Source organism: Plecotus auritus, assembly GCF_963455305.1.
Source record: "Plecotus auritus genome assembly, chromosome: 5".
NCBI lineage: Eukaryota > Metazoa > Chordata > Mammalia > Chiroptera > Vespertilionidae > Plecotus > Plecotus auritus.
In genome coordinates this window covers 184,855,108-184,868,894 of record NC_137776.1, presented here as the reverse complement: position 1 = coordinate 184,868,894, position 13,787 = coordinate 184,855,108, and the positions used below count along the sequence as shown (strand labels likewise).

At 69.9% G+C, this 13,787-nt stretch overlaps 1 protein-coding gene across 4 annotated transcripts in view; it reads right to left on the bottom strand.

Annotated features, from left to right (window-relative positions):
- The window catches only part of OLFM1 (olfactomedin 1), a 30,094-nt gene extending 16,986 nt beyond the window's left edge, over positions 1 to 13,108 (bottom strand). The window contains exon 1 of one of the 4 annotated variants that reach the window (XM_080671087.1): positions 12,831 to 13,108. In XM_080671087.1, coding sequence (XP_080527213.1) covers positions 12,831 to 12,896 — 66 coding nt within the window. In that variant the 5' untranslated portion in view covers positions 12,897 to 13,108. Of the gene's footprint in view, positions 1 to 291; positions 798 to 12,830 lie in introns of those variants that run through there. The other 3 variants (XM_080671084.1, XM_080671085.1, XM_080671086.1) reach the window with 3 other exon arrangements.
- Between the last annotated feature and the right edge of the window lie 679 nt (positions 13,109 to 13,787).

Below are 13,787 nucleotides of genomic sequence, written 5' to 3'. Positions count from 1 at the left end.
CCTGTCCTAACCTTACCCACGAGCGACAGGCTCGGAGCCGAACCAGGACTCCAAGCCCGAGTCCCCGCGCGCCCACCCGGGAGGGGACGGGCAGAGCCAGGCAGCGTGGCCGGAGGGGCGGGGGCGGGAGCGGCCGGGCTGGGGCGTGGGGAGCCGGTCACTACCGCAGCGCAGAGGAGCCGCCCCCTGACCCTGCCTGCGCCCTAGCGCCCGGCCCACTCCCTCGGCGCCGCCGCCCAGCCCGGGGTGGGGGGTCGGGAGGGAGGGGGCACCGCGAAGGCGGGCACTTACGCCGGTGCTGCGGTCCAGCGTGCCGCCGCTGGCCGCCGAGAGCCGGGTGGTGTTGAGGCCCACGAGCGAGGGCAGCGTCTGGGACATCCAGTTGGTGATCATGGCCATGGTGCTCAGCACAACCCCGATCTTGAGCAGCGGCACCGACATCGCGCCGGAGTCGCCTCCTGCGCCCGCGCCGCGCCGGCGCCGGCCCCGCGCCCCCGGGCAGCCTTCAGGCGGCGGGCACCGCGGCGGGCAGGGGCGACCGGCTGTGTCCCCGCGCCCCCTCGGCCCGCCGCCGCCCGCCCGCCGCCGCCGCCACCGCCCCGCGCGCCCCGGCCATGGTGCGCCGCCTCCGGGCGCAGAGAGAGTGGCCGCCGGCGGCCTCCGCGCGCCCCGCCGCTGTCCCGGTGCCGGTACCGCCGCCGCGCCCTCCGCGCCCCGCCGCCGCCGGGAAGGGCCGCCCGCTCTGGCTCTGCGCGCCGGGCAGACTGCGCGCGGGGGCCGCGGCCGGGAGGCGGGGACAAGGCCGGCGACGGCGACGCACTCAGCCCAGGAAATGGGTGGATTTTTCCTCTCGGCTGGCTCCCCGCCGCCCCCTGGCGCCGGCTGCGAGGCCTGCAAACCTCAGGCGCCGGGAGCTGGGATGGGGGGCTGGCAGGGAAGACAGACACCGCGCCCGAGATCACAAAAGTCCTGTGGGGCGCAGGCCCTAGCTGCACGGGTGGGTCCTCCCTCACCCCCAGGCGGCCGGGGACCCTCCAGGGACCCCACACCCCAGGGCCCGCTCCACCCCAGCTCCTGCCAGGGTGGCCCCAGGGCCCGGGCAGCCAGGTGCGGAGGCCCTCGGGAGAAAGGGTGCTCCTGGGCGCGGGCTGAGGGGTGTGCACACGGAGCGGGAGCAGGGGGCGCTCAAGGGGCCCCACCCACGAGCAGGGTGGAGGTGGGCCCGCCCCCTTTCCTCCCCCTCCCCCCCCCTCCGCCACCACTCCCTACACTCCCGCTGGGTGCACAGTGACCTCCTTCCTGATGGACACCGGGAGGCACGGGTCGGCCTTGCAGGTGCCCACCTGAGCGGGACACCCCTCTCTGCTCCGTCCCCGTCCGCCGAGGGAAACTCAGCCCAGCAGGGGGTCCCTGCCTGAGGGCGGGGTGGGGGACCCGCCGGGGAAGGGGTCTCTGTGGTTTGCTTTCCTGATTAACACCCGGGATCTGTGGCCGCTTCAGGCCTGAAAGCCACAGATTCCAACTGTTGGGGAAGGGCGCCACCTCCCAGTGAGAGCGGGTACTGCAGGCTCTGCGGTCCTGGGTGCGGAGGGTGCCCTGGCCGCATTCGCCCACCGCCACCGGCCTCCACCCACGCCCCTGGGACGCAGGTCCAGGCCACGTGTGCTCGCGCCACTCCCCACAGCAGCAGGGGCAGCGGCCACGCACGTGCTGGAACTCGTGCGACCGCAGAACCCCCAGGCGTCCGTGGGTGATTACTAAGCGACACCCACCCCACAGATTCCGGCGCTTCCCACGGCGCAACGCCGGCGTGAACAAACACTCCTGGCAGCCGGCCAGGTGCCCGAGAAAGACCTCGGAGGACCGTCATCCGTGACCACGCCCTGGCCCTGGCCGAGGTAATTAGCCCTCCCGAGCCTCAGTTTCCCCATCTCTAAAATGGGTCCAATAACAGTGACCTTCCTCTGGGGTGTTGTGAGGGTTGAGCTGGGGCAGGAGCAGGCGTGGCGCCCAGAGAGGACCCTCCGGAGTGGCTGGTGCGCGGCGAGGGCAGAGGGGCATTGCCCGGGTCCCCCGCTCTCTTCAGAGCTGCTTTGTCTGAAGACCCGGCGGATGGAGGCATACACCTGGAGGGGGTGGTGTGGGGCCTGGCAGCATGCCCAGGAGCATGCTGGGAAGGCGGCACCTCAGATGGCAGATGGGGAGGAAACCCCCTGGTCTGGGAGAGCGCCTGGTTTGATTTCACGGCAGCATCGTCCTGAGGGGACGGCCTCCAGCGGGCATGGAGATTTGCAGAGTGCCCGCTCGGCTGCTGCGCGCTCCCAGGGGGCCGGCCAGGAAGGAGGGTGGCTGTGGAGAGTGGCTGGGGGCCAGCGGGCCGGGGACCTCCCACCCTCTGGAGCCGGGAGATGCCGGCCCTGACTGTTGCTCCTGAGCGTGAGGTCGAGTTGGGGAGCCAGGAAGGGCTTGTGGCGCCCCTAAGGGCCGGCCGAGAAGAAGCCTTTCAAAATGCAGCGTCGGGGGCTCCCACGGGGCTCCCCAAAGGTAGCCCGACCTGGGAACGCCTCCGCTCCCCGGGACTAGGCCGACCGGGAGGTCACAGGGTGTGAGGGCGGCGAGAGGAAGAGCGGCCTCCCCTCCCCGAGCCTTTCACACCCGGTGGCCTCTCCTCATCACTCGTCTGCGGCTCAGAGTCCAATGGATCCACTGTGCCCACTCCGCCCAGATGCAGCGCGTGGGCTGGAAGGGTGTGCGGGCAACGGCGGCACCTACTGCCCCAACGTGCACCTGTGCCCTCCAGCCTGCACCCCGCTGCCCTCACCCCAGCCTGCACCCTGCTGTCCTCACCCCCAGCCTGCACCCTGCTGTCCTCACCCCCAGCCTTCACCTCAGCCTGCACCCCACTGCCCTCACCCCCAGCCTGCACCCCGCTGCCCTCACCCCAGGGTGCACCCCAGCTGCCCTCACCCCAGGGTGCACCCCAGCTGCCCTCACCCCAGCCTGCACCCCAGCTGCCCTCACCCCAGCCTGCACCCCAGCTGCCCTCACCCCAGCCTGCACCCCAGCTGCCCTCACCCCAGCCTGCACCCCGCTGTCCTCACCCCCAGCCTGCACCCCAGCTGCCCTCACCCCAGCCTGCACCCTGCTGTCCTCACCCCCAGCCTGCACCCTGCTGTCCTCACCCCCAGCCTTCACCCCAGCCTGCACCCCAGCTGTCCTCACCCCCAGCCTGCACCCCGCTGCCCTCACCCCAGCCTGCACCCCGCTGTCCTCACCCCAGCCTGCACCCCGCTGTCCTCACCCCAGCCTGCACCCCGCTGTCCTCACCCCAGCCTGCACCCCGCTGTCCTCACCCCAGCCTGCACCCCGCTGTCCTCACCCCCAGCCTGCACCCCGCTGCCCTCACCCCCAGCCTGCACCCCGCTGTCCTCACCCCCAGCCTGCACCCCGCTGCCCTCACCCCCAGCCTGCACCCCGCTGTCCTCACCCCCAGCCTGCACCCCGCTGTCCTCACCCCAGCCTGCACCCCAGCTGCCCTCACCCCAGCCTGCACCCCGCTGCCCTCACCCCAGCCTGCACCCCGCTGTCCTCACCCCAGCCTGCACCCCAGCCTGCACCCCGCTGCCCTCACCCCAGCCTGCACCCCGCTGCCCTCACCCCAGCCTGCACCCCGCTGTCCTCACCCCCAGCCTGCACCCCGCTGCCCTCACCAGCTGGGAGGCTTGAGGAGTCACCCGCTCCTCTCATGCCGAGGTGGAGCCCTCTCGGGGCGGCCATCTGAGGCTCATGGGAGAGGCGCCGCCTGTAATGCACTCGGAAGGGTCATCAAAGCCGCCAGCGCGCCCGTCTAATTTGACTGCGAGGCCACGGGCATTTCCACAGGCAAGCGCTGGGCGTGGAGGGTGAAGCACTGGGATGAAAGGATGGGCCGCCGAGAGAGGCGTCTAAGTCCCAATTTGCTCGCGGCCTCCCTGGACGCCGGCTCCACTCCGCAGCTCTGATCACATCGCCGCAGGAGCGAGCGGGCACGGTGCCCGGACACCCCGTGAGCGCGCGGCCTCCCTCCACCCTACGGTGCCGGGGTCGGTGCACTGCCGGCCCCCTACAGTGAGGCTCAGCGGATGGCGACACCTGTCCAAGGTCACGCGGCCAGCCGGCTGTTCCCAGGGCCACCTCTGCCCTTCAGACGCCGCGGCGTCCGGGCCAGCTCGGCGGCCGTAACAGAGAGCCAATGGGTGGCTGGTGCCCACAGGTGCCTGTGGCGCAGCTCTGGAGGCTGTGAGGGCGAGATCGAGCTGCCACACGGCCACGCAGGCCCCTCCCCCGTCCTGTCCTCACACGCAGAGCCCTCCCCCGTCCTGTCTTCACACGCAGGCCCCTCCCGGGTCCTGTCCTCACACTCAGGCCCCTCCCAGGTCCTGTCCTCACACGCAGAGCCCCTCCCGGGTCCTGTCCTCACACGCAGAGCCCTCCCCCATCCTGTCCTCACACACAGAGCCCCTCCCGGGTCCTGTCCTCACACACAGAGCCCCTCCCGGATCCTGTCCTCACACGCAGAGCCCTCCCGGGTCCTGTCCTCACACGCAGAGCCCTCCCGGGTCCTGTCCTCACACGCAGGCCCCGCCCGGGTCCTGTCCTCACACGCAGAGCCCCTCCCGGGTCCTGTCCTCACACGCAGGCCCCGCCCGGGTCCTGTCCTCACACGCAGAGCCCCGCCCGGGTCCTGTCCTCACACACAGAGCCCTCCCGGTCCTGTCCTCACACGCAGGCCCCGCCCGGGTCCTGTCCTCACACGCAGGCCCCGCCCGGGTCCTGTCCTCACACGCAGGCCCCGCCCGGGTCCTGTCCTCACACGCAGAGCCCCGCCCGGGTCCTGTCCTCACACACAGAGCCCTCCCCCGTCCTGTCCTCACACGCAGAGCCCTCCCGGGTCCTGTCCTCACACGCAGGCCCCTCCCGGGTCCTGTCCTCACACGCAGAGCCCTCCCGGGTCCTGTCCTCACACGCAGAGCCCTCCCGGGTCCTGTCCTCACACGCAGAGCAGGGGAGGTGGCTCCTGAAGCCCACGGCGAGGCCCCGACCCACTCAGGGGGCAGGCGCTCCCACAGGCCTCTCTGCTGGGACCACCTTTGGGGTGAGGATCGCAACATGACTGGGGGGCACACGACATCCACACCATAGCACGTGGCCACTGGGAGGGAGACCTCACGGATCCTGGGACCTGCACGGTTCCATGGCGCCCGGCACCCACCAGACACATTGCTGCCAGCACCTCTCAGCCTCACGGGAAGGCTGAGTGGCCCTCCCTCCCCCGTGATTCTGGCTCTGCCTGCGGTGCTGGGCCACCAGACGTGACCCGCCGGACGGCCAGGCCCACGTCCTCAGCCCGCCCTTCCCAGCCTGGACCTCGGCGGGCTCCGGGCCGGGCACAGACTCGCCGGCAGACATGCGAACACGGACGCCAAGCACCACCGCCCCGGGGCTCACAGCCCTCCCTCCATCACGCGGGAGCACGTGCTGCCTGGGACACACGTGTGGGGCCAGCAGACCCACGGAGCCCACGACAGCTGTGTGGCCCCGCCCACAGACAGGAATCTGGGTGCACGGGGACTTGCCCCAGTCCAGCCAGTTCCCTCCCCGCCCCCCCCCCCCGCCCCCGCTCCTTGGCAAAGTGACACCCCCAAAGGACAGAGTGTGGGTGCTCCTTTGCTGCTTAAAATATGCATATTTCCTCAGGCTCTTTGCCCCTGGGGATGGGGGCAGGGAGACGGAAGGGGAGAGAAGGAAGGAGAGAAGAAAGAGGTGGAGGAGAAAGACAGCAGGGGGTGGGGAGGGGGGAGGGAGAGGTGGTGGGGAGGGAGGGAAGGGAGGGGCCCCTGGCACCCTGTGCCCGCCCTCTGCACGCACTGTCCCTGCAGGGAGGGAATCCGGGAGCAGGGAGAGGTGGGCCTGAGCCGGGCAGCTGGGGCGGCGCCCACAGGTGTCCCGGACCCTCTCCGGCACCATGGGGACCGGCAAAGACAGTCTGACCCCAATGTGCCTGTCATTGGGCCCCTCTGTGCCTCCGAGTCTACGGGGCGGACCGGGGGAGGCCGGGATGGCTGCCACGCTTCCGGGAAGAGGCTCTTCCTGCGGCTGATGGCCGGCTGCCTCGCGGGGCCTCCCTGCCCGACGCTGGGCTTGGCGCATGGCCTGACGTTGGGCCAGGGACGCTGAGGGGGCAGCTGTCACGTCTGACCCCGAGCCTTGGGAGCCCCGGGCCCTGCAGAACTGCTGCCACCCCGATGCCACGAGGAAGCGTGCCCAGCCGGGTGAGACGCCGTGGCCAGAGCTGGCCAGCGCCGTGGGCGCACCTCCCCGTGCCCCTCCCACAGCTGCCACGGCCACTGGGGAGGTTCGGCGCTGCTTTCGTACCTGTGGCCTCGGGCAGCCCATGCCCACGTCCTGCCGGGGGCCACAGGCCATTCTCCTGGTCGCCTGGAAGGAAGGGGCCCCTTCTGGCAGCACTGGCAGAGCCCGGACAGGTCACTCGGCGGCCGTGGCCCCTGACTGGACCCCGGGGCTCGGGCCCCACACATTGCGGGCCCTGCTCTCCGGGTAGCGAGGGGACTCGCCACGGCCGCCAAGAAGCAGCCTGCTCTCTGTGAGCGAGTCATCGGCCCTGGCATGAATAATTGATCCCCAAGTGAATGAGAAAGGGGGCGTCGTGATAGGAACGTCTGAGAGCCGGTGCCGGGGTCCCGCTGGGGATGGAGGAAAGGCCCCGGATGCAGCATCTGCCGGGAGCAGGGACGTGGGCGCCCTCCCGAGTCTAGTGAAGGGTCCCTGCCCCGAGCTCGGGCTCTGCCCCCACCATCGCGCCGACCAGGGCCCTGCCTGCCTGGACTTGGCCGCTGCACCACAGGCTGCCACTGTCTCCGCAGAGATCCCAGGAGTCGCTCATGGAGTCACATGACACTCCCGCGCCCTCTCCCCCTGCCACGCTGTCCACAGGAAGGATGCGGGTGGCGGAAGGTGGGGGGGGGGCGGGGGCACAGCTGTGTGCGAGCAGCCGGCTCTGTGTCTCCCCGGGCGGTAATTACCCGCTCCGTAAGCGCACGGCTGCCCCTCGGCCCTCACACTCCCACAGCCTCCCTCGAAGCGGCGGGGCCCACTCCCTTTCCAGAAGCCCCGTGTGAGCCCCGTGCGCGCGAGAGGGGTGTCTGTGCGAGCCCTGGGCCCCAGAGGGCACCTCACCGGCTCCCTAAACCCGCCAGGACTCTCCAAGGTGCCGCCCCTCCCGCACGGCACGACGTGGACAGAGGCTGGGGGTGCGCACCCTCCGTCCCTCACCTGCACCCCCAGCCCAGGCCCTCCTCCCCCACAGACCACCAGCCAGAGCCCAAGGTCCCTGACCTGTCCCAGGGGTGTCTGCCCACTTCTTGCGCCCAGGTCCCAGCGCGCAGAGCCACGGCGCTCAAACACGGCCGGAGAGCAAGGCCACCCCCCCCCCCCCCCCGCTCCCCGTCCCTGAGGCAGCTGTCGCGAGGTGTAACGTGGGTACGGGAGAGCGGGGAGGCCCCGGTAGAGCAAGAGACGTGCTCGGACTAGGAGCCAGGAGCCAAGCACACCGAGCCCTATGCTTCCTTCTCGGACCTGGGTCCGTGCCCGCTGTGCCCCTGCCTGAGGCCGAGGCGCGAGGTCGGCAGCAGGCGAGCATGTGGCCTCACAGGCTCCGGGGACGCACAGGTGTTACCTTGTCGCCGGCGCTCAGAGCGAACGAACCGCTTCCTCTGCTCTTCACGTTTCTCTCTTTCTTTTTTTTTTAAAAAATATATTTTATTGGTATTTTACAGAGAGGAAGGGAGAGGGATAGAGAGGTAGAAACTTCGATGGGAGAGAAACATCGATCAGCTGCCTCCTGCGCACTCCCTACTGGGGATGTGCCCGCAACCAAGGCACATGCCCTTGACCGGAATCGAACCCGGGACCCTTTAGTCCACAGGCTGACGCTCTATCCACTGAGCCAAACCGGTTTCGGCGGTTTCTCTCTTTCTTAACGAGAACGCGCACTCGGGGTCACGGGTGCCAGACAGGCCTGGGACCACGCTGGGGTCTGCCCCCTCCTCCCGGCCCCCAGACGGCTCCCTCGCCCTCCCCAAGCCCCGGTCTGCGTCCTTCGAGGGCGAGGACATTGACAATGACGCGGGGTCCTGGCCTGTGGAGACTTGACCCAGATGCAGCTCCGGGCGGGGGGGGGGGGGGGGGGGGGCGGGGGGGGCGGGTTACACAAAAGATGTTCACCTGGCGACTGGCTTCATCCCCGGCGCCTCGGGCTCCGGGCCAGTTTCTGAGCCAAATGACGAGCTAAACAAAGAGGCGTGCGTCCCCCCCCCCCCCGCCCCGTCCCCCTCGTCCCTCCCCTCCCCCCGCCACGCCCGTGTGGGTGGCCTCGTGGCTGCAGGTTTCAGAGTGAATACCCTCCACAGAGCATCCTTCAGAGCCGAACCCTGGCTCCTTCCGCCGCCGGCTCACGGCAGCCGCACACCTGATGCTGGTGGCGGGTGGCGTGGCGGGCCGCCGGTTCTGTTACCCCACACGGTGGTGTGAATACTGACCACAGGGCCCGTGACTTTGGTAGTAAATGCCACCCAGAGCAGAAACTCGCCTTTCTCCTTCCGAGGGAGGGGGAGTCGGGGGTGAGAAGCAAACCGCTGTGGGAGACGGAGACGGGGACAGGGACGAGCCGCCGCCGGGGCCGGGTTACGGCTAACGGGGCTCGCCCGCCGCCCGGGGCAGTGAAAACGCTCAGCGGGTTACCCGTGGCCTGAACTGACTGGTGCTCCCCGAGCCCCAGACTCCACCCCCGCTCTTGTGCAGGGCGGGTGTGGGCCGGCACCTGGGGCAGGTGGGCAGAGTCGATGGGTCCTCCGGCCCAAGTCCAGGACCCCGCAGGTGACAACACGTGCTGTTTCATTCTTGTCACACTTGGCGGGGGCCAGGGCCGGGGTGTCCGCGGCAGGAGGAGCTCTGTGGCCCTTCCCCCCGCCCCCCCTACCCACCCCCCCCCGTGGCCCTGAGGGAAGGCCAGGGTCCGGTTTCCTCTCTGCTCGGGCGCCTAGACCAGCAAACAGTGAACCAGACTCGGGGGCTGAGCACACAGCGGTCACCCCATGACGCCTGCAAACACATGGCCACCACAGCTGGTGCCCGCCCAGGAGGCTCTGTGCTCAGGCCCAGCGGGGACCCCACCAGGTGTCGGGGACATTCTGTCGTTAAGAAAGGCCTAACCCGGCCCGGCTGGCGTGGCTCAGTGGTTGAGCGTCGACCTAGGAACCGGGAGGTCACTGTTCCATTCCCGGTCAGGGCACAGGCCCGGGCTGCGGGCTCCATCCCCAGTGGGGGGCGTGCAGGAGGCAGCCGATCCATGATTCTCTCTCATCACTGATGTTTCTGTCTCTCTCCCTTCGTCTCTGAAATCAATAAAATATATTTTAAAAAATAAAAAAAGAAAGCCATGCCTGGCCCGGGGGAGCCTGGCTGATAAGGAGGGCTCTGCCTCCCCCCTGCACGGACTCCCGCAGCCCGCCTTCCCCTGCCGTGCTCCCGCCGCGCCCTTGTGTGCAGCCCCCCCCCCCCGCCCCGCCCGTAGTCCTGCCCTGGCTCCCTGCGGGCCCCTGCAGGGCTGTCTCCAGCTCCACGGGGAGGGCCCTCCTCCCTCCACGCAGCCTCCGCTTGGCTGCGACTCGCTCCTGCCTCTTAAGCAAACAATGATGCAGGGCCCCGGCGCCCGCGAAGCGCGGTCCAGATGCCAGATGGCGAGACCGGGCTGGCTCGGCACCGTGAGCCCAGGTTTGCCCACGTGCAGCCAGACCAGCTGGCGGCCGAGCCTGTGTGAGGAGGGACAGGGAGGGACAGGGAGCGGCGGAGGGGACAGGGCCGGGGTTCCCGCAGGGACACCTCCCCCACACCCATCCAGGGCAGCCCTCCTGCTCCCACATGCTGGGAGGTCAAGGACAGTGCCTGGTGGGTCGGGGGCGGGGGGTGAGGGCAGCTGGGCTCAAGGTCATGGTCACACCGCATCCTGGCTCTCTCAGGCCGTCACATAGGAGGGCCGCGCTTCTCGCTGAGGGCAGCCGAGTGGACCGGGAGCCGCTGAGGGCCGCCCTCCCCTCTTCCCCCCCCCCCGCCCCGCCCGCCCCCGGCACAGAGGGATCCACGCCTCCTCCCGCTGGCAAACGCGGGCCTTTAATGGAAGTCACAGAACAAGACCACCTCGAACGTCTTCCTGTCTGAGATCAGAGTTCACTGGGGCCACAAGCGTGGCGCATAGTAGGCCATCCATCAACAGCTGGCATTTGACCGAGAGGCTGGTCGTGCGCGCTGTGGGGAGCGCAGATGGTGGCATGTGCTCGCTCCCCCGCCCGCCCGCCCGCCCGCGTGTTCCCAGCAGCACGGAACGTGCAGGTGTGACCCACGCACGCCACTCCGACTCGCTCCCACTTCCATAAACGCAGGCAACTTGTCAACTCCGTGTCCCTCGTGTTACCTAATGTGTGTGTGTGTGGGGGGGGGGAGGGCGGAGGGGAGACAGACCACCCAGCTGGGAAGGGGGGCGCTGCTCTGCTCTGGGTCTCCCGGAGCCCCGAAGTGCAGCGGCCATTGACAAAGGTGACGGGCGTGGCTCAGCATGCCCGCCCTGGGGCGCCCTAGGGCCGAACCCCCGTGGGATCAAGAAAGTGAGATTCTTGGGCACGGACGCCCCCCTGTAGCGCTCCGATTCCAAGCACCCCAGCCCTGCCCCACACCCACTGCCAGGGCCTCGGGGTCACCTGGCCTGGCCCTGACACCGTCCCCCTGGATGGGACAGTGCAGCGGGATCCCTGGAGCTGGTGGCCGAGGCAGATACGCCCTGACCGCTCCTTGGACTTGAAGTCCCGCATCGGGTTCAGTCCGCCTTTGTCCTAAAATCCCACACAATCGGGGAGGATGGGCCTCAGCGGCAGGCCCAGGCGGCTGCCCCCCGCCCCCCGGCCCCCCCGCGGGTGGGAGGTCCCCTGGCTGGCGGCCAGGGACACAGGGAGGGACATGGTCCCCGGAGAGGCCCCGCAGCTCAGCTTCAGGAAGGACCCTCCAGAGGAAAACATTCCCTCCCTGGCCCAGGGGAGGGCGGCCAGGAGCTGTCCAGGGTCCTGAGGGACCTCAAGCTGCAGGGTGAGGGTGCAGGGGTGTGTTTGGGGGTTTGGGGGGCGCTGGTTGAGATGCAGATGGCGGGCACCCTCTTCAGTGTGGACGGGCAGACATCCAAAGCACCGGGATGAAGTTTCCGGCTGAAGTTGAACCAAAAGTTTTCCCCAAGAACAGGGGCCTTTACAAAGACGCAGGGCGGGACTTGGTCTGGGCGTGCAGGCTCAGGGACCCGGAAGTCAGGAGCCCTGAAGGCTTGAGGGGTCCTCGGGGCAGCCACTCCCAGGGCCACCGGAGCCAGCCCTCATGTCCCTCGATGTCTACATAGGGCATATGCCTGCGTGTGCTCCTGTCTGCGCGTGTGAGTGTGTGTGAGTCACGTGCGCATGTGTCCCTGTCCATCCACACGTGCACCTGTCTGTGCACAGTACACAGTCCCCCCCTGCCCCCCCGCCAGGCCTTCCTGCCACCAGACTGCTCTCGGGGGACACCAGGCTGAGCCTCTCCGGGGACCCGGCCACTGTCTGGGGCCTCTGAGGGTCAGGAGCAGCAAAGCCCCCGTGCGGGGTGGAGGCCGCACCTGCCGGGCAGAGCGGGGGGGCGGGGCGGGGGGGAGCAGGCAAGGACTTCAGGCAAAACCTGGGGTGCTCCGAGCCTCTCGCCTGTGACCCCCCTCCAACCTCCCGCTCTCTTCCATTCCCTCTTTTGTTCTGAGAGGAAGGCAAGCAGGAGGGAGGGAGGGAGGGAGGGAGGGAGGGAGGGAGGGGCAGCTGGGGCTGGGGGCCAAGGTGCCGGCGCCCACCCGCCTCCCGGACTTGCGGCTCCTCAGGGCCGGCCTGTCAGCTCAGAGCGTGGCACAGTGGCCCCGTCCAAAGGGCATTTTAATGTCACCGCCAAGCGGCCGGCTCCCGACGCGAGCAGGCTCGTCCCCGCACCCGGTGCCAGAGCCGCTCTGCCAGCAGCGCTCCCGCCCGCCGCCGCCTCCTCCCCGACCTCGGCTGGAGAAGCGGCTTTAAAATGGAGAACCCCAGCCAGCCAGGGCTCTCTGCGGGCGCACTGTTCAGGGACGGCGAGCCCGCTTGGCATGCCCCGCGGTCCCACACACGCACACGGCCGCTCGCCACTCACACTTCCTGCCGAGCGCGTGGCCACCCCCCAGGCCCTCCACATCGAGCCCAGCGGGCACCCCAGCCCGGCGCACGCTGCCTGCTCCCCCAGGTCTGGTCTCAAAGGCAGGACCACCCGGCGGCTGCCCAGAGCGGCGCCGTGCCCACAGGCAGGAGGCTCGGGCAGCGGGGTGGGGTGGGAGTTAGCTCAGCTCTGCCTCTGCCAACGGGGGGCGGGGGGGGCTTGGACATCTTGCTCGGACACCCCCCCCCCCAGATGACCACAGCCCAGTGCCACCTCCTGCTGCCCTTTGAACTTCTCAGCAGGGAGGGGGTCCCCCACCGCAGCCCAGCTGGGCCAGAGCTGGGGGTTCTGGGGAGCTGGACCCAGTCTCTGTCCGTCGGCACCCCTCCCTCCATCCCAAGTGTGGCCGCGGGCACCCTGGCGTCCTCCCCAGCTGGCACGGGCAGGGGGCGCCTGCTGCCGGAGCTGCTCCCGGACTTCGCGGGCTCCGGGGCGCCTGGCGCGGGGAGGAAGATGGCGTTGGATGCACGTACTTGGGTGAGTTCGGTGCCCATCAGGAGGAGGAAGAGGAGGCTCAGGAGCTTCCGGGCCGGTTGCATGTCTCGCTTCCACCCCCAACGCCCTGGCTTGCGGAGCCTGTGCTGCCGGCGGCTGCGTGGACGCGGACGCGCTCCCGGCTCTGCTGGCTCCGCTGGCTCCGCGCGGCGCCCGGCGGTGTCCCCGCGCCTTCAGCACCCGGAGCCGGCGGCGCGCGGGGTTTGCTGCGCGGGGCGGCCGCTCTGCATATTGATCGGAGCTGCTCGGCGCCCCGGCGGGCGGGGCGGCGGCAGGCGGGCTGGCGGGCGGGGCGGGCGGCTCCTCCGGCCCCTCCTCCCGCGGCTCCGCGGCTCGGGGCACCCGGCTGGGAGGCGCGCTAAGCGGCGGTGCCAAAAGTTGGCGGGGAAGGGGCGGGGCGGGGGGCGCAGAGGGACCCGCGCGCGCCTGGCTCCGGGCGCAGGGAGCGGGAGGGCGCGGCCGGCGGGGATGCAGACGGGGACAGGATGTGACATCAACAAGGCGGGGGAATTTAACTCGAAGGAAATCCCATCCCGATGCGCCGTGGCTGTGGGGGCTCCAGGCCCCTGGGATTGGGGACCTGGACTCCAGCAGCCAGGGCTGGGACCGGGCCCTGGGATGCTAGGGGTGGAGCGCAGGGTGGGCGGGCCTCCGGAGGGCGGGCCAGAAAAGCAGGCCACGCCCTCAGGGCCACCTTTGCTGACAGCTGCTGAGGCTGGGACCCAGGCCCATGCTCCAGGGTTGGGAGGCGGGCAGGTGGGTGGGGGGTGGACACACAGGCCTTTCTCCTGCCTCTGGGTGGGGGCTTGGGTCCCATTCAGGGTGTGGGCCAGGGTGTGTGCTGTGTCCTGGTTGGGTGCGAGCAGGGGGGTGGGGGGGTGGGTAGGCACGGGTACGTGAGGGTCCCTGAGGGTCCCTGAGGGTCCCTGAGGGTC